This window comes from Dermochelys coriacea, chromosome 11 (assembly GCF_009764565.3).
Source record: "Dermochelys coriacea isolate rDerCor1 chromosome 11, rDerCor1.pri.v4, whole genome shotgun sequence".
NCBI classification, from domain to species: Eukaryota; Metazoa; Chordata; order Testudines; family Dermochelyidae; genus Dermochelys; species Dermochelys coriacea.
The window spans coordinates 18,321,176-18,339,855 of NC_050078.2; the positions used below are offsets into that span (position 1 = coordinate 18,321,176).

An 18,680-nucleotide genomic window follows, 5' to 3' on the forward strand; every position below is an offset into this window, starting at 1 on the left:
CATGACGGAAAAATCAAGGAGCAGGTCCTCAAAGAATCAATCCTGAAGCACTTAGAGGAGAGGAAAGTGATCAGGAACAGTCAGCATGGATTCACCAAGGGAAGGTCATGCCTGACTAATCTAATCGCCTTTTATGATGAGATTACTGGTTCTGTGGATGAAGGGAAAGCAGTGGATGTATTGTTTCTTGACTTTAGCAAAGCTTTTGACACGGTCTCCCACAGCATTCTTGTCAGCAAGTTAAGGAAGTATGGGCTGGATGAATGCACTATAAGGTGGGTAGAAAGCTGGCTGGATTGTCGGGCTCAACGGGTAGTGATCAATGGCTCCATGTCTAGTTGGCAGCCGGTGTCAAGTGGAGTGCCCCAGGGGTCGGTCCTGGGGCCCGTTTTGTTCAATATCTTCATAAATGATCTGGAGGATGGTGTGGATTGCACTCTCAGCAAATTTGCGGATGATACTAAACTGGGAGGAGTGGTAGATACGCTGGAGGGGAGGGATAGGATACAGAAGGACCTAGACAAATTGGAAGATTGGGCCAAAAGAAATCTAATGAGGTTCAATAAGGATAAGTGCAGGGTCCTGCACTTAGGATGGAAGAATCCAATGCACCGCTACAGACTAGGGACCGAATGGCTCGGCAGCAGTTCTGCGGAAAAGGACCTAGGGGTGACAGTGGACGAGAAGCTGGATATGAGTCAGCAGTGTGCCCTTGTTGCCAAGAAGGCCAATGGCATTTTGGGATGTATAAGTAGGGGCATAGCGAGCAGATCGAGGGACGTGATCGTTCCCCTCTATTCGACACTGGTGAGGCCTCATCTGGAGTACTGTGTCCAGTTTTGGGCCCCACACTACAAAAAGGATGTGGATAAATTGGAAAGAGTACAGCGAAGGGCAACAAAAATGATTAGGGGTCTAGAGCACATGACTTATGAGGAGAGGCTGAGGGAGCTGGGATTGTTTAGTCTGCAGAAGAGAAGAATGAGGGGGGATTTGATAGCTGCTTTCAACTACCTGAAAGGGGGTTTCAAAGAGGATGGCTCTAGACTGTTCTCAATGGTAGCAGATGACAGAACGAGGAGTAATGGTCTCAAGTTGCAATGGGGGAGGTTTAGATTGGATATTAGGAAAAACTTTTTCACTAAGAGGGTGGTGAAACACTGGAATGCGTTACCTAGGGAGGTGGTAGAATCTCCTTCCTTAGAGGTTTTTAAGGTCAGGCTTGACAAAGCCCTGGCTAGGATGATTTAACTGGGACTTGGTCCTGCTTTGAGCAGGGGGTTGGACTAGATGACCTTCTGGGGTCCCTTCCAACCCTGATATTCTATGATTCTATGATTCTATGACGGCTATTCAAAATGAGCAACATTCTGTATAAAGAAGCCCTGAAAGGAGGTCTGCTTAATTTTTTACATTAGAAATGCAGGTCCTGACTAGCGTGAAAGATTCTGTGGCCTACACTGGAAAAGCCACCCACTGCTGACAACAGATGTCATCAGTGGTGTTACCGAGTCATCGCTGAATGATTGTAAACTATTAGTACAGGCAAGGAAAAACAACTAAAAGCATCAGCTTCTGTAACTTTAACAATGTTAAAACCCAAACTATAGAGAAATCAGGGGGTGGTTGTTAATTTTTTTTTAAATCCAGTCCCCACTCTCCATCCAACTCCATCCTTTCATATACCAAGAGGTGTATCACTCACTCTTATGTTTTTACAGAAAATATACTAAATAATGTGGATATTTAAATTGTTTGATTTTATTTTTTTCCTACTTTAAATACATTAGGCAGGTTTATAGTGGCTTTACTGTAGGTAAGAGTCTCGTGAAAGGTGCTTCTGAAAAACTTGACATACTTAAACGATCAAGTACTAATGTAATGGTGTGGTGTTTGAGGACAGTTTTCAGTAAATTCTTCCCTCATTCCCAAGGTATCAGAAGCATAGGACGCTTCAGACTTCATTTAATACTTTCTGCTGCAGTGAGTTCTGTGGAGATGGTTTCAAACCAGCAAATATATCCAAGAATTCGTGGTACATAATTATTTTTGTAACACTTAAGAGTTCTGCTGTTCAACATAAATGTCTCACTTTAAATAAAATCCATTAAGGCTCAAGCAAGCATGCCACTGCATACCGTTGTCAGCCTTACAGCAATTCGAAGGCACTCTGTAACTGTCTGCATGCATCTTGATACACGCCATGCTGTGTCTTATGGCTCAAGTTTGCCTTTCCAGACCCTTCTTACTGTCCTCTGACCGCTTTGGTCCCTTCTGTGCACATCTCTGCTCTTATCTGACGTTTCCTTCCCTTATTCGTTTCTCCATTCCCACGTGCCGTTATCAAATAAACACACACTTCATTTACTTCCCTCCTTGGTTAGCTTGCTTTCTGCTGGAACTTCCATCACTTCCATCACCACTTCGCTGCTTCAGAGACCCTTTGTGTCTCTATATCGGATCCTTTCCAATTATAAATCTAGCTGTTTAAATCAGCCTGTATGTGTAGCATTAAATATACCTGAAGCATTTGTGCTCCTCATGTAGATGATTCAACAGGCCCCAATTCTTCAGCTTCCTAGCAGGCTCTCAAGTCACACATCTGACCAAAGTGTGCATTATTATTATTATTATTTATTAGGAATGCTGGATTGAGACTACCCAAGAAACAAGAATGCTGTTCTTACTCTGATTTACTGCTGCAGAGTCTGTTTTTGTGCTGCTGGAGTGTTCTCTGTGATGCAGATATAATTGCCACTGTTGTAAAACGTTCTCAGTGAAAACAGTTGACATAAAACACTGAATAACTACTACAGAAACTGAATTGTCAGCTTTGTTGTTTTGTGATTCACAGTATGTAGTATTTTTCTATTCATTTTGTTTGAAAGATCCCTATAGGTATAAAACATGTAAATTATTCTGTCCTGTGCTCTCAAATATGAAGGTAACATTTCATATTAAAGCTACAATTTTTGCCATTGCTTTATGAATTTTCATTTAGACATTGGGGGCTGGAGGAGAAATTGTAAAAGAAATGTGTGAAACAGATGACTACAAATGACTGTACATGTGTATTTTTAGGGCCAAGTTCTTTCTTCCTATCTGAGTAAATGAGCTATGCATAAGGAGTAGTGTACCAGGGCTAGGAGAGTAGATCACTTCTCAAAAGGGAGAACACCCCCTCACCAATTCATTGGTTGCTGTTGCAATCTGTTCCCGTTAGTAACTCATGCAGCTGAAGGACCCTCACCAGTGGGGGATGGAAAGTGGATCCATGTAACTGTAGATCAATTAGCCATGCCTTCGCTCTCAGTTTGCAGTGACATAGATCAAACCCCTGCAGAGCTATGCTCTATAGCACACTTTGGTGTGGATGCCACTTTTACGATCTCCCTGCCATCTATCTGCTACAATCCATATTTTGTCCTTTTGTGTGTGTGTGTGTGTGTGTGTGTGTGTGTGTGTGTGTGTGTGTAAGTTCTGCTCCCTTTCAAACCATATGTGCCCCTTGGGTTGTTGGAGGGAGACAATTCTCAGCCCTTAAAAAGATTAGGAGACACCAAAATCAGAATTGGTGTTAATTCAGAAGAGTCAGCAGTCATTATTTTCTGTCGGAATTACATTAGCACCTAGGGGCCCTAGTCATAGACCAGGACCTTGTAGTGCTAGGAGCTGTACATAGAACACAAAGTCAGTCCCTACCCCGCAGAGCTTACAATCTATACATAAGACAAGAAACAACAGCTTGATACAGACACATGGGAGTGCAAGGAAACAATGAGACAACACTGGTCAACATGACTGACAGTGGACTCAGCACACTAGTGGCCTAACTGCTGTCAAGTTGTAGGCAGCATCATAAAACAAAAAAAAAAGTTTTAAGGAATGATTTGAAGGGGAATAATGAGGTAGCTTTGCATGTGATTAAGGAGATCTCCTTCCAACTGTGAGGGGGCAGTATGGGAGAAAGCACAAAGGTGCGATCTGAAAGGTTAACAAGTGGGCCATGGAGGTTGGCATCATGGGCCAATCCTTAGCCGGAGTCAGCATTTCAGTAGTGAATGAGAGATGCGAGGTACGGTGAGAATAGGCCAGCAAGGGCCTGGGAAGTAAAGACAAACAGCTTATGTTTGATGTGATAGAGAAGGGAGAGCCAGTGGAAGGATTCAAAGAGAGAGGTAAATTATACTTTTAAATCTTTTCTAGTTTTTGCTATAAATTAGGGACAGAGAGGAATTTAAAACCTTTTTTCTTTGATTCTTACACTGTGCCTTTAAACAGCTAGTCTCAGATGAATATGCTAAGTTAATATACAGTATCCAACAAAACCAAATACCAGATATGTGCATTTTCCATTTTAGTTTATATGAATGTACAGTAGTTAGTGACTTTTGAAACATACATTTGTTCTTCTCAAAGCCTGTTTCGTTGCATCTATGGTAGCTGACATTTATTATTTCAATGAAAGTGAACAGTAAAAACATTTTTGTGATTGCACAACTTAGAAATGATTAAGGTTTGTTCTGGATAAAGGAAGTTCTTAAATTTAAAAGAAAAGCTGAGTCATAGAAATACATGAGCAGTTTTAATTGCTTGTTTTTCATTCAGGTGTATGTTACGAGTACTGGATTCATTCGGGACTGAACCTGAGTTTAATCATGCTCATTATGCCCAGTCTAAAGGCCACAAGACACCATGGGGGAAATGGAACCTTAATCCACAGCAGTTTTATACAATGTTCCGTAAGTATCCTTGTTTTCATATATAATTGCTTCTAGAGCTCGAATTAATAGTGAATGTTGCCATTAGGGAGAATCTTTGCCGTTTCAAAAGCTAGGTCATAATCTAGTAAAATACAGAGGATAGGGGGCTTGCAATTTGTTTTTGAATATGCTAAGCTGCAGTACACTCAGCACAAATGCACAAAAGAACAGTGTTAACTGGATATAAATTTTGGTAAGGAGGTTTATTCTAAAATTAGTTTTCCAATACACACTGATGTCTGGAGTTCACTTTTGTTAGCTTCAGTTTCTCAAACGCTTCTGCAGAGTGATTGGTGGTTGTTTTTTGACATATCTGCAGAGTGATTCCATTTGGTAGACTAAATTACTGTTGTATTTGATCATTTTAAGTCAGAGTTCTTCAGGCTGTGATGTTGTATTTCTGCCTTTTTTCATAAGTTTTGTCTTTAACTGAACAGAGCACAATGATTTCCCCATTGCTTTTCATTCAGGTATCATAAACTGAAAATCTCCATCATTCAGCCTAATTTTTTCATCTGTCATTTTTCTTGCAGATAGTTTCAAGGTTTGCTTGCACCCCACCCTGTTTGTTTTCCTGTTATGAGCATTTAAACTGAGGTGGACTGATTCAAATTATTTCAACCCAACAACCTACAACACTGTTGAAAATAAAACATGTACTTGAGAACAATGTAGCTGAAAGTTACACTTATTGACTATTATGTAAAAAAAAAAGTAAAGCTATTCAGTGGCTCTGAAATGTTTTGACGGCTCATGCAATGCCTGATATGTGCATCTGAAAAATCAGTGTCATCTAATCAAATTGTTGGAGGGAGTGTGTTTAGATCAAGAAAATGGGAGCAGGAACTTTTAGGTTGTATTCCTGTCTCTGCAGCTGTGACTCACTTATGTGATTTTAGGCAAGCTAGCTAACACCCCTTATGCCATTTCAACAGGTACATCAGCAAAAACAAGGGAAGCATGTTTATTGGGGAACAGTCAGGTTTTTTCCTTGAAAAGACATCAGATATATGCCTATCCTATATTATTTCCCTTTGGACACAACAAATTAATGAATCCCACCCAATGTTGTCAAAAACATTCCGATAAATCCCAAACATTAGTGTCACGTTGGGTAACTAAACAGTAATAACTTACAGAGGTCCATCAAGATACCTCCTTTCATTATACTGGTTTCATACACACACAGCTCATCTGCATTTATTGTGAATACACAGATGTATGGTGGTCTGAAACACAGTATATATTTGATATTTTTTTTCCCTTTGGACAACCACAATGCATCTTTTCAGTAATAGCAAGGTGTGCACTAATATTGCTCTACTTCAACAATGACTGCTAGAAAAAAGTGTCCCATTTTCCTGTTTTAGTTGTAATGGTTCAGTGTATTAGGACTGCAGTCAAATATGAGAGAATGTTCATGGAGACAGATATCTCCTCCGTGACAGAATGGGGGAAGGTTGAAAGGTCTCCACTTTGCCTCGGTAAATGTCAGGGAGATAGGATAAGATATCATCTTGTTCACAAATTTCTTAATCCATTGAGTCTTTTCTTCCCTCATAATTCATGAAGTGCACTTTTGAAAAACTTAACCCACATACACTTAAAAGTGATTTTGAGTGTCCAACTTAAGACCTCTTAAAGAAGGTGAGGGGGAGTCAGCTTCAGAAAGTGCTGGGCCTATGAGAACCAGGCCAATTTCATGTCTTAGTTTGGACACCCAAAATCCCATGTGAAAATGTTGACCGTTTTGTGTTTAATTTCCATACTCAACTTGGTTTAGTGGATGGTAAGTGCTTGATTACTTGGAAGCATCTTTGTTCTCTTCGATCTTCTATACCAGGTTACGTGCGTGGGTTATAATCACTCTGTCATATGATGGAGAAAGATTATGCAGTCTTCCAGTTTCACCCCTACTTGGTAAGGATCTAACAGCTTCTCAGACTTCAGTAGTTTCCAGCAGCAGGTGGAGAAGAGTCACCTTTGCAGGCTGTCTAAGAGCAGGAGAGGCTTGGAAAAAGACTTCCATGAATTTATGCATAGTTACTTCTGGGATCCAATCCATGTACCAATGCCCAGTGCAACCCCAAAAGCAGGTGATGCTTGCTAGGTAGGAGCATGGTGAGAGCAGGCATACTATTCACTCTTCAGACTTGGCAGATAAGTTTGTCAAACTTTCACCTTCAGAGTTTGGGCTTTTTTCACCGTGTATTCAGAGGTGCGTGCTGATATTTTGTTCTTTAAGTAGAACTGCTGCCAAAGGACACCTGTGCAGCACTAAGGAGTTAATGCAGGGGCGGGGAACCGTTTTTCTATCAGAGGCCACTGACCCACAGAAAAAATCAGTCTTGGGTCACACCCAGCCCCACAGGCAGGGTGGGGTAGAGGCTCTGGGCTTCCCCTAGGCTCCGGGGTGGGGCCAGAAATGAGGGGTTAGAGTGTGGGAGGGGGCTCCGGGCTGGGGCAGAGGGGTGGGGTATGGGAGAAGGTGAGGGCTCTGGCTGGAGTGCAGGCTCTGGTGTGGGGCTGGGAATGAAAGGTTTGGGTTGCAGGAAGGGACTCCAGGTTGAGGACAAGGGGTATGGAGTGCTGGAGTGGGCTCAGATCTGGGGCAGAGGGTTGGGGTGTGGGATATTTGGAGTGCGGGGTCTAGGAGGGAGTTAGGGTGCAGGAGGGGATTCTGACCTGGGGCACAGGGTTTGGGGTGTGGGCTCTGGTTGGGTGGTGGTTACTTCGGGCAGCTCCTGCTCGGTGGTGCAGCGGGGCTAGATGCAGGCTCCCTGCCTGCTGGGGCTCCACGCTGCTCCCAGAAGTGGCCTTCATATCTGGCCCCTATGCAGAGGGGCCGGGGGCTCTGCGCGGTGCGCCTGCCTGCCCCCACAGGCAGTGCCCCCGCAGCTCCCATTGGCCACAGTTCCTGGCCAATGGGAGCACGGGGGCAACGCACCCAGCTTCCCTGATCGCCCCTGCTCCTAGGAGACATTTGGGAGCTGCGTGGAGCCAATCAGACTTCTGCTAACCCAGCGTTCAAGGCTCCAACCCCATGGGGACGGTGGGGGTGGGCGGACAAGGCTCAGGGCTTCCGGCCTGCGGCACTGAGACTTGCAGTGGGCTGGATCCAGCCTGCTGGCAATAGGTTCCCCACCCCTGGGTTAAAGGAACAGAGACAAAAGGGTGGGATTTTATTTTCAATACAGTAACTGCAATAAATAATGAGGAGTGAAAGGAAGAATTACATGTTTGCCGAATGTTGAGAGAGATCTGGTTTATGCCCAGTGTATCTAGAAATAGCTCAGGAACATTTTGAGAGTTTTGCCAATATGCTGCCAAACTCCACGAGAGCAAGGCTTATCTACTATGCAAGTGCTGACAGTCGAAAGTAAACCAAACCAAACTTATTTAGAACACTGTGAAGCTTGTCCCTGAATTAATGGGAGTTCCTCAGTGTTGCAGATTCTGTAAAAGAACTCCTTACGTGCTTTTTCATTGTTGGCTATATTTGGGGCTACTTGCCAAGCCCTGGCTACTTGCTATCTACCATGCTGTTGAATTTAACTGCTCTGTAAAAATCTAAGAAACATATTTAGTTCGTCATGTACTATGCATACAGTCCTAGAGAAGTACAGTGAAAGTTGTTCAGCAAATAAAGGAGCTGCATTCACAATTGTTTAGTGGGAAGTAACAAAAAATACAGTAATGATTTGTGACCTTGGAGATGTAAATGAATAGGACAGTTCTAGGCAGGGTTTGAGAGATGGTGGATGGTTGAGCAAATGTGCCTTTTGTTTCTGGTGACCTAATCACATATTCTTGGTTCATGTTGCAAATAGAAATTTAAAACCAGGGCTCATTTGTGAGCCATTATTTATTACAGTTGGTACATAACTTTCTGTGCGAGACCCTGCACAAGATAGCAGCTCAGTATGGTAGTGCATTGGGATAATAGTAACTTGTTCTTAGTTCCTCTGTTTAATGCACGCTAAATTCTCTTTATTTAACGGGGAAAAATGTTTTTAATGCATCAAAACAGCAAATATTGTTTTTATCAATTAATGAGTGTGCATCCAGTGGTCTGAGCAGCAGGCTTGAATACACAAGTCCTGATTGCTAATATCAGCTATGTGTTTTAGAGACTAACAAATTTATTTGAGCATAAGCTTTTGTGAGCTACAGCTCACTTCATCAGATGCATTCAGTGGAAAATACAGTGAGGAGATTTATATACACACACAGAGAATATGAAACAATGGGTTTTATCATACATACTGTAAGGAGAGTGATCACTTAAGATGAGCTATTACCAGCAGGGGGGAGGAAAACCTTTTGTGGTGATGATCAAGGTGGGCCATTTCTAGCAGTTAACAAGAAGGTCTGAGGAACAGTGAGGGGTGGGGTGGGGGCGAGAAATAATATGGGGAAATAGTTTTACTTTGTGTAATGACCCATCCACTCGCAGTCTCTATTCAAGCCTAAATTAATTGTTTCCAGTTTGCAAATTAATTCCAATTCAGCAGGTTTTCCTCCTTTCCCCTCCACTCCCCCCACCTCCTGCTGGTAATAGTTCATCTTAAGTGATCACTCTCCTTACAGTGTGTATGATAAAATCCATTGTTTCATGTTCTCTGTGTGTGTGTGTGTGTGTGTGTGTGTATATATATATATATATATATATATATATATATATATATATATATATATATATATATATATATATATATATAAAAATCTCGTCACTGTATTTTCCACTGAATGCATCCAATGAAGTGAGCTGTATGCTCAAATAAATTTTAGTCTCTAAGGTGCCACAAGTACTCCTTTTCTTTTTGTGAATACAGACTAACACAGCTGCTACTCTGAAACCTATCAGCTATGTATCTGATTCTCTTTATGGCATAACCTTTTTTTTTCTCTGTTTTCCCCCCTTCTTAAATGTGGGTAATAGTTATCCATGTTCAGAGATTTTGTAAGGTTTAATAGTTCTTAAAGTGTTGCATATATACTAGGATTTACTACTACTCCTACACAGAACAACTTCATAAATTATATTCAAAACAGTATATGTATGCATAAACTATTGGCATTTAACAGATAATATCCATCCAATTTTACAATTCTACATATGGTGGTTATGCTGACTCTTCAGTACTTGGCATTTTATCACAACAGAGATGGTAAAGATATAAGTCAACCAAACTCATTCTGAAGCATGTGCAATTGCAGTGCTAGAGACCTCTCAAGAATTTGACGTCTTGCTAAATTTGATGGGAAAGAGCCAGCTTTCTTGGCCTCTCACTCACCCAGAGGTAGCACAATCTTTTATTGGGTTGTGATCTTAAAATACTTATCAGTAAAGATTTTACAGTGTGATTGTGACTCAGCTTTACTTCTAGGGCTTTGTTTATGAGGGCAAGAAAATTACTGCTGGATAAAAATCAAGCAAGCAGGAATCAGGCAGGCAAAAGTTGGTAGAATTTCTTAATGTAGCCAGTTTTAGATAAAGCTATTTCAATCTGGACTGGAACCACAACTTTTCACATAAAGCAAATATAAAGACTAAAATGGGCCATATTTGAATAGTAACCTACTGGAAAAATGTTGTACGTTTTATTGCCAGTCCTGAGTTATCCGGAAGCATGAAGTTCTTTATCCCTTTTAGTGTTTCGTGTAAGTCCAGTAATGCAAACTAGCAATGTTAGTGTTTTATTTTAAATTCGTATATCCTTCCATTCCTTAGCATCTGTTTCCTAAAATAAAAAGAAAATGGTAAAGGTGCCCTTGATCAGCATTATTCTCTATGCACCATTCATTGTTAAATACCACTGTCAATTTCTCTGGTCTAAATGTCTGGTCTAAAAGTCCTCTGTCTGACGGTAGCTGAAATATTTTTTGTGAAAAGGGTAATTATAATTGGATTTCATGTAGCTTATTCAAGGCACAATAGTCCTAAACAGAGAATATAATAACTGAGAGGATTTCATTTCTGTATAATGTGCATTAAATTGTTTTCCTAGAAGTCTTTTTCTTGTAGCCTTGTGCCTCTGGGTGCATCATTATTTCTTGCATTCCTGTGTTGAGACTGGAAATCACAGATCCTGACAATAAATGCATAAGTCTGCTTTGGCAACTTTAATGTCATCCACAAACTACTATATCTATAACTATGTTTTTCTTACTCAACAAGCAATTTAAGTATTATGTAAATATTTTATATAAAACTAAATTTCTGCTTGATTTGTCCTCTGAAATCCTTGCCTTTTACTTGTGCATCTGTACATTCCATCCATTTTACTGAAATTGTGAGAGATCCACTAGTGACATAAAAAGATACTGTGTGTATATAAACTTCTCTTTTCTATGGTGTAAGTCAGTTTCCTGATTTTCAAGAATGAACTATTGAAGCCTCATGATCAGATTTGATTTCTGTAGTACTTTGAATGTGAGTTTAGCTATGGTATGTATGTATGTGCATAGGGGACAGGGAGCGTGTAGGTTATTACTTTTTTATATATATTACAAGCCTTAAATTTGTTTTGAAAAATTAAAATTTAAAAACAAAATGCAACTGATCAGTTATAACCTAAATACACTCCAAACACAGAAACCCATCGTCTCCCTCAGCTAATCTGCATCTGTTTAAAAAAAAAAAAAAATTCAGTGTCCTACATGAGGCTTGCACTGTGCCCGAAAGTAAGCAGACTTTAGGTACATTGGACTGATGTGGGAAGTGAATGCTACATTGGAGGGTCCTCCACTGAAAGTACTACATGTGGTTTGAGCGAGTACCTCAAATATATTTGCCCCTATATTCTGTACATCTGAAAATACTACAAGAGAGAAGTGTAGGATCTCCGTTTTAACGCTTCATAGTCTGTGGGCTAAACAGTACATTCAAACTGTAGAGCTGTTCTAGATATAAGCTTAAAAGATATTTAAAATCTTGAAAGTGTTACATGTGTGAAAATGAAAAGGCTGAGTCTGAGATCATACACACAGAGTGGGCTGATGCCGTTCCATATGTCCTGGAACAGTTACAGATGCATTTTGCATCTGTGCAGCAATAAGCAAGTTTTTACAAACAAGCAATTGTTCCAAAGTACAGGTAGATTCTTCTTCACTTAGTGTCCCTGTGGGTGTTCCACTTCAGATGTGCATGCACCCTATGTGCCTTTGATGGGAGATTCCTTAGCTGTGTCTGTTTTGGCCCACGCATGCACCCTAGGGGTCCTTCTGCCTCGCATCGAGGGCTTGCCAAATTCACTGGGTTTTAAATGCTGCCTCACATGTGGCGAGGCCATCCCAGTCAGTGATGGATACTCTAAGTGCATTTGATGTTTAGGAGAGTCACACATCCTGCAGAAGTGTAACATCTGTGTAGTCCTCAAATTCGAAACAAGACAGAACTGGGAAATCAAGCTTCAACTGTTAATGATGGTGCGTTCACTTTGCCCTGCTTCAGGAGAACCCCTGTTTTCATCAGGTGGGACCTAGCGCCTCTTTAACCTCAGCCCAGCATTCTCCTAGAAAGCAGAAGGCTTCCGAGACTTAATTCTAAATAAAGCAAGAAGAGGAGCTCTAACTCCCCTCTTAACCAGTCCACTTTGAAAACATCTCTCTCTTCAAGCAGGTGAATGGTTTTAGAAGCCTCCATCTAAAGGCACAGTGGGTTGCTCCAGTACCAGTGGAGTGGAGAGACCCCATAGCTCTAAGAGCAAGCATGGCTCGAAGAAGGCACTAGTACTGTCTAGAAGACTGGTACCATCAAATATGCTCTTCCAGTACCACCGCCAACAAACTCCTTAGTACCATGTGTGACCAAGCCCCCATCTACTTGAGTAGCTACCTCAGAGCATTCAAAATCATGGGGATGGGCAGGGACAAGCAGGCTGTCCATTTGGTGCCACCGTACTTTAGGTACCCAAAGAACTTTATCTGTGACTGCTGAGTCAGAGTTTCTTCTTCCAGCTGGTGCCAATGGTCATGTAATGACAGAGACACTTGTGTTGGGATGAGCACCTCAGTGCTCATACAGAGGCAGATAGTCACCCCCAAGAAACCACCCTCCACATCAACCAGTTGGAACTCAGAGGGTTTTTAGAAATGCATGACTTCGCTTTCTGCCTCTCATCAAAAACAAGTCTATCCGAGTCATGACTGATGACATGTGCTGCATGAAGGTGGGGATGAGATCCCATTACCTCTGCATTGAAGGCAATAAAGCTATGGAACTGATGCATAAGGCATCACATAAGAATTTCATCACAGCCGATGATCTCAGCAGGTCTTTTCACCAAGACTACAAGTGGGAATTGGACTCCGATTTTTATCGATATATTTTGAACATAAAGAAAAGGAGTACTTGTGGCACCTTAGAGACTAACCAATTTTTTAGAGCATAAGATGCATCCGATGAAGTGAGCTGTAGCTCACGAAAGCTTATGCTCTAATAAATTTGTTAGTCTCTAAGGTGCCACAAGTACTCCTTTTCTTTTTGCGAATACAGACTAACACGGCTGCTACTCTGAAACCTGTCATTTTGAACATAGGCATTCTCAGAAGAGGACCTCTATGCCACAGCTTTAATCAAAAAATACTACCTGTTCTGTTCAAGGGGAGGAGCTTCCGCCTCAATTAATTGGGGGATGCCTTCCTCCTCTCTTGGAAATAGAAGCTCTTTTAAGTGTTTCCCCCATGCCTCTTATTCTCTGTGTGGTGAACAAGATCAGACAGGATGAAGCCAGAGTTATCCTAATAGACCTGACATGGTTGAGGCAGACATGGTTTCCTGCCCTGCTTCACCTATCTCTATGTCCAGCAATAAATCTTCTAATAATTCCTCATCTCCTGTCACCAGAAACCATCTGGCTGCTGCCTAATCTGAGAACGCTCCACTTCAAGATGTGGCTCCTCGATGGCTCGTTGGGAAAGAGCCAGCAGATAGACTCTTTTTTCTGCCATTTAGTAATTCATGTCTACCCCAATGTAACGCGGTCCTTGGGAGACAAAAAATCTCACTGCATTATAGGTGAAACCGCTTTATGTTGAACTTGCTTTGCCGCCGCCCCCCCCCCATTTCTTGTTCCCTGACCGCCCCCTCCAGAGACCCCCGTCCCTAATTACCCCCAGGACCCCATGCCCTACCCAACCCCCCTGCTCCCTGTCCCTTGACTGCTCCGACCCCTATCCACACCCCCACATCCCCTGACAGGCACTCACCTGTGGCAGGAAGCGGAGCGCCGCACTTGGGAGCTGGCGGAGTGGAGTGGGCGGGGCCAGGCTGTTCCACTTCCGCCACTGCCAGCGAGTGCGGGGGGGATCCCTTCCTCCAAGCCCCCTCCCCCAAGCAACATGGCTGGGGTCGGGGCAAGAGAAGTGGAGCAGGCTGTCCCAGCCCCCCACTAATCCCCCAGCCACTCTGGGGCTGCGGGGCTCCCAAAAGTGCCCCCCCACAGCTCCTGCCTCCCAGACCCTGGGAGCTGGGGGAGTCCCTGACCGCCCCCGAGACCCTCTGCCCCTTATCCAACCCCTCAGCCCAACCCGGTACCCTTAACACACTGCTCAGAGCAGCATGTCGGAGCTTTACCGCTTCGTATGCGAACCCGCATTATATCAGGTTGCATTATATCAGGGTAGAGGTGTATCCGAAATACTTGCCTTCAAAAATGGAAAATATGTAGTCATTGGCGCAACCTTCAGAAAGTTGTTCCTCACTCTGCCCCTCTTCTGCTAGTTCTGGAGTACCTCTTGCATTTAAAGGAAAAACAGGATTGTCTCAGGGTTCATTAAGGGATTCCACAATGAAGGATTCTCACTGTTTGCTCATCCTCCAACTTTAATGTTCATGAAGGGATTGGGAAACATTTTTCCACAGATGAAAGTCCTTGCTCTGGTCTGGGACCTCAGTTTGGTTCTTAGAAATCTCATGAAAGGCCCATTTGAGCCAGTGGCGTTCTGCTCATCGTTATACCCCTCTATGTAGTTAACCTTTGTAGTGGCTATTATATCAGCCTAAAGAGTGGATGAAATTGGGACATTAATGGCAGACCCTCCTTTCACAATATTGTACAAGAACAAGATTTCCTTACAGTCACATCACAGATTCCTTCCTAAAGTATTGTCTGAGTTACAGACTACTGAATCAGACTACTTATCTACCAGTTTTCTTTCCAAAACCACATAATTCCATTTTGAAGACTGCTGTCCACACTCTAGACATCTGGTGGGTGCCTACTTTCTATCTAGTTAGGACTAAATCATTCAGGAAAATTCCAAGACTATTCATTTTGTTAGCAGATCCTTTAGATCTCTCTGCGGTTTCTACCCAGACACTGTCAAAATGGATCTCCGGATATATTATTGCTCATTATGTTGTTGCCAGCATTCTACCTCCTCCTGGTGGGTCAGCTCATGGTAAGACATCTAAGTCTACATCTGTGGCCCTCCTTAAAAATGTCCCTGTATCTGCATGATTTTCTGTACATAGCTTCTCCAGACACTGTCCTAATTGATGCCTCTAGATCACATGTGGCAATTAGCAACTCAGTTCGTTTCTCAATTATGGACTAGATTCCAAAGATCCCTCCTTCTTTCAGGGGTTCTGCTTGGAAGCCACCTGAAGTGAAGCACCCATACTCATCCTGTGCAGTAACTGTATTTTTTTGAGATGCGTGACCCCGTGAGTGTGCCACTACCTGTCCTCCTTCCCCTCTGCTTTGGAGTTTCCTAAGAGACTTGGCAATGGAGAGGGCATTGAGGGTGGTTCACCCGTGCAGCTTTATATAGTCTCGGTGCGGGACAGAGGATGACTAGGGCACCTCCGTGGGCTGAATGGATGCTACTAATGAAAATTTCTGATCAAAAGTATGTGGGGCATACATGCTCCTGAAGTAGAGCACCCATAGGGGGACATGTCTAGAAGAACCACAGTTACTGCACAGGGTGAGTAACCTCCTCTTCTTAAAATGTTAGTCCCTCTCTAGTTGAACACTTTATTAATGAGGGGAAAAAATTCTTACTCATGGGGGACCTATAACATCTCTATATACATCAAAACAATGGTGGCTAGAGTTATTGGATATTGCTGGTAAGAAAAGACTTGTACAGAAGGTAAGGTAACAGAAAATGTTTATGAAATGTGTCCTTTTTAGACTATAATGCTCCAATAAATAATTTTAATTTATAAGAACAATGGGTGAAATCCTAACTCCATTGAAATTAATGAAAAAACCCGACTGACTTTAATGGGGCCAGACTTTCACCCAATATTTATAAGGATTATGTGAACCAAAAAGTAAAATTCATATTAACCTCTTACATCTCTCCTCTGTATATTCTTTTGTGATTTTACATGAAAATAATTAAAATGGAGACACTGTAATAAAGTGATTTGTACCATGTTTGGTGTTGGCTCCTCTTCCACTTTGGGAAGTAACCAGTATGAAAATTTGAACAACACTTAAGTACAGTTAAACTCTAACAAATGACTGTATGTAGTAATAATTAAGCCAGCATAGACTTTCATGGAAATTGTTCCTGTGTTTTTCTAATTGCCACCTCTGCAAGTTGTAATAGGGGTCTGAAAGTCAAACTGGGGTACTTCTGGCTCAGACACCATCGTCTTTCACCATCTGTAGCATAAAGCTAAACATCATAAACAGTACTGTTAATCAAGTTCCAGCTTCAAAATTTTTATTACTGGTGATGAATGAGTAAGAAAAGAATGTCTTCCCCCTATTGCTGTATTGGTTCTGTTGGACTTAAAGTAGTAAGAATTAATATTGTCAATAAAGTAAGCAAATATATCTCTGTATATATATGCAGGGAGCAGATTTAAGTGAGGAGACATGTCCATGGAAGTCACTCTTCTGACGATGAACAGATATTTAAACCCCAATGCTTTATTACTTCATGTAATAAACATGTCTGTCCTTTCTTTCTTGCAGCTCACACGCCAGACAACAGCTTCCTTGGGTTTGTAGTGGAGCAGCATCTGAATTCCAGTGACATTAAACACATTAATGACATCAAAAGGCAGAACCAGTCACTTGTTTATGGCAAAGTAGATAACTTCTGGAAGGTAAGTTGCAATTTTTTTTTTTTTTTACATCGTTGTCAAATTCATTTTGATCAGAGGAAAAAATGCATAAATCTCAAGACTCACAATAAGTTGCCTCGTGAATTTCTAATAAGTTCTTTGTCTGAAAATAAGCCATAACTTCAAAGGATTTATCTTCTGAGCATTTGTGGAGCTTTGTAATAAAAGGGGCATCTGCCTAGCTAACGGGAAGGGAATGGGTCTGAAAATGTCTGCACAATATCTGTCCACTTTACTTTGAGTGTAAAAATGCTACAAGTTTCAGTAACGTATGTGCTTATGCATGTCGATGAAGCATAGTGAGGCACAATGGAATTTTGAGTATTGTATAGCATTTCCCTTGCTTGGATAAAGGACTTTTTTTATATAGCCCAGTGAATAGGATGCTTGTTTTGTTTTATTTACTGGTAACAAAATTAGTCTTTATAGTGTTATCAGACTGAATTGAGGGATATACAGTAACTATTAAAGAGATATTGCAGGGATTTGAAGTGATGCAGAGGCTTTTGTAAACCTGAACTGTGTCATAAGCAACTCTCTTTCAGTGATTTATTTTCCTGCATGCTGCAGAAAGTTTTTCTTGTATTCGAGAGCAGCCTGTGCAATGTTCTGATCATAAGGTTATGTGGAACCTGTTTAGGCTCTCACTTTAAAGCTCTGGAAATATCGCTTCTGATACTCCCTTTCAAAAAATCAGTTTTGTGCTTAATTGACCTTGATGTTGTACAGCTATCGTATCTAGATAACGGAGCGTTAATGTTTAGCTTGTCATTGACGGCTAATTCTGCTTCACAAAAGGAAGCAGTTGCCTCTGTGCATTTGTAACCTGCTGCTGAGAATGTGACAGGTCCCAGAGTGTGGTGATCTGCAGAAGAGTCCGCTACAGCTGCTAGCTTCAGACCCTTAGCTCTTTAGTAGCTCATGCTTTTAGGTTTAGGTGTTCCCGTTCAATTCCCGTTATGTTGGCCAGGCTCTCAGCCATCATGTAAGTGGAAGCTTGTCCGAGATTCAAACTGCTGCTGGCCTCAGAGACTCAGGATGAGCTTCCTATGAGCAGAGGAAGTACATAACGTGTGGGTGTGGGTGTGAAAAGTGTTCCTTTGTGCCCGATCCACAAAGGATATGAATTGTCACAGCCTTCAGCTCCAGAGTCTTGTCTCTTTAGCTGGCGCTGTAACAGCTCGTGCTTTTATCGCTGGAGGTCCCAGGCCAATCCCTGGTGTGTTGTCACAGTGGCAGCCATCACACATTAACATGTATGGGGCCTAGTGCCTCTAACATAGGGGTGGGCAAACTGTGGCCTGGGGGCAACATCCAGCTCTTCAGATGGTTTAATCCGGCCCTCGAACTCCTGCTGGGGAGTGGGGTCCAGGGCTTGCACCGCTCCGGCGCTCCAGCCAGGGAGCGGGGTCAGGGGCTTGCCCCGCTCTGCGCATGCCATGGCTTTGAGTGGCTCCCGGAAGCAGCGGCATATCCCGCCTCTGGCTACTACGCACAGAGGCAGACAAGGGGCTCCGCCCCAAGCGCAACGCCCGCAGCTCCTATTGGCCGGGAACCATGGCCAATGAGAGCTGCAGGGGCAGTGCCTGTGGACAGGGCAGGGAACAGAGCCGCCTGGCCACACCTCTGCATTGGAGCCAGAGGGGGGACATGCTGCTGCTTCTGGGAGCTCCTGGAGGTAAGAGCCACTCAGAACCTGACCCCCATCCATGCCCCAACCCTCTGCCCCAGTCCTGATTCCCCTCCCACCTTCCGAACCCCTTGGTCCCAGCCCAGAGCACGCTGCACCTTCAACCCCTCATCCCCAGCCCCACCCCAGCATCCTC

General features: G+C 42.7%; 1 protein-coding gene across 4 annotated transcripts in view; it reads left to right on the forward strand.

Annotated features, from left to right (window-relative positions):
• The window catches only part of MGAT5 (alpha-1,6-mannosylglycoprotein 6-beta-N-acetylglucosaminyltransferase), a 251,743-nt gene that overhangs the window by 143,484 nt on the left and 89,579 nt on the right, over nt 1-18,680 (forward strand). For all 4 annotated transcript variants that reach the window (XM_043505031.1, XM_043505030.1, XM_043505033.1 and 1 more), the window contains 2 exons: nt 4,609-4,742; nt 16,703-16,836. In XM_043505031.1, coding sequence (XP_043360966.1) covers nt 4,609-4,742; nt 16,703-16,836 — 268 coding nt within the window. The remainder of the gene's footprint in view (nt 1-4,608; nt 4,743-16,702; nt 16,837-18,680) is intronic.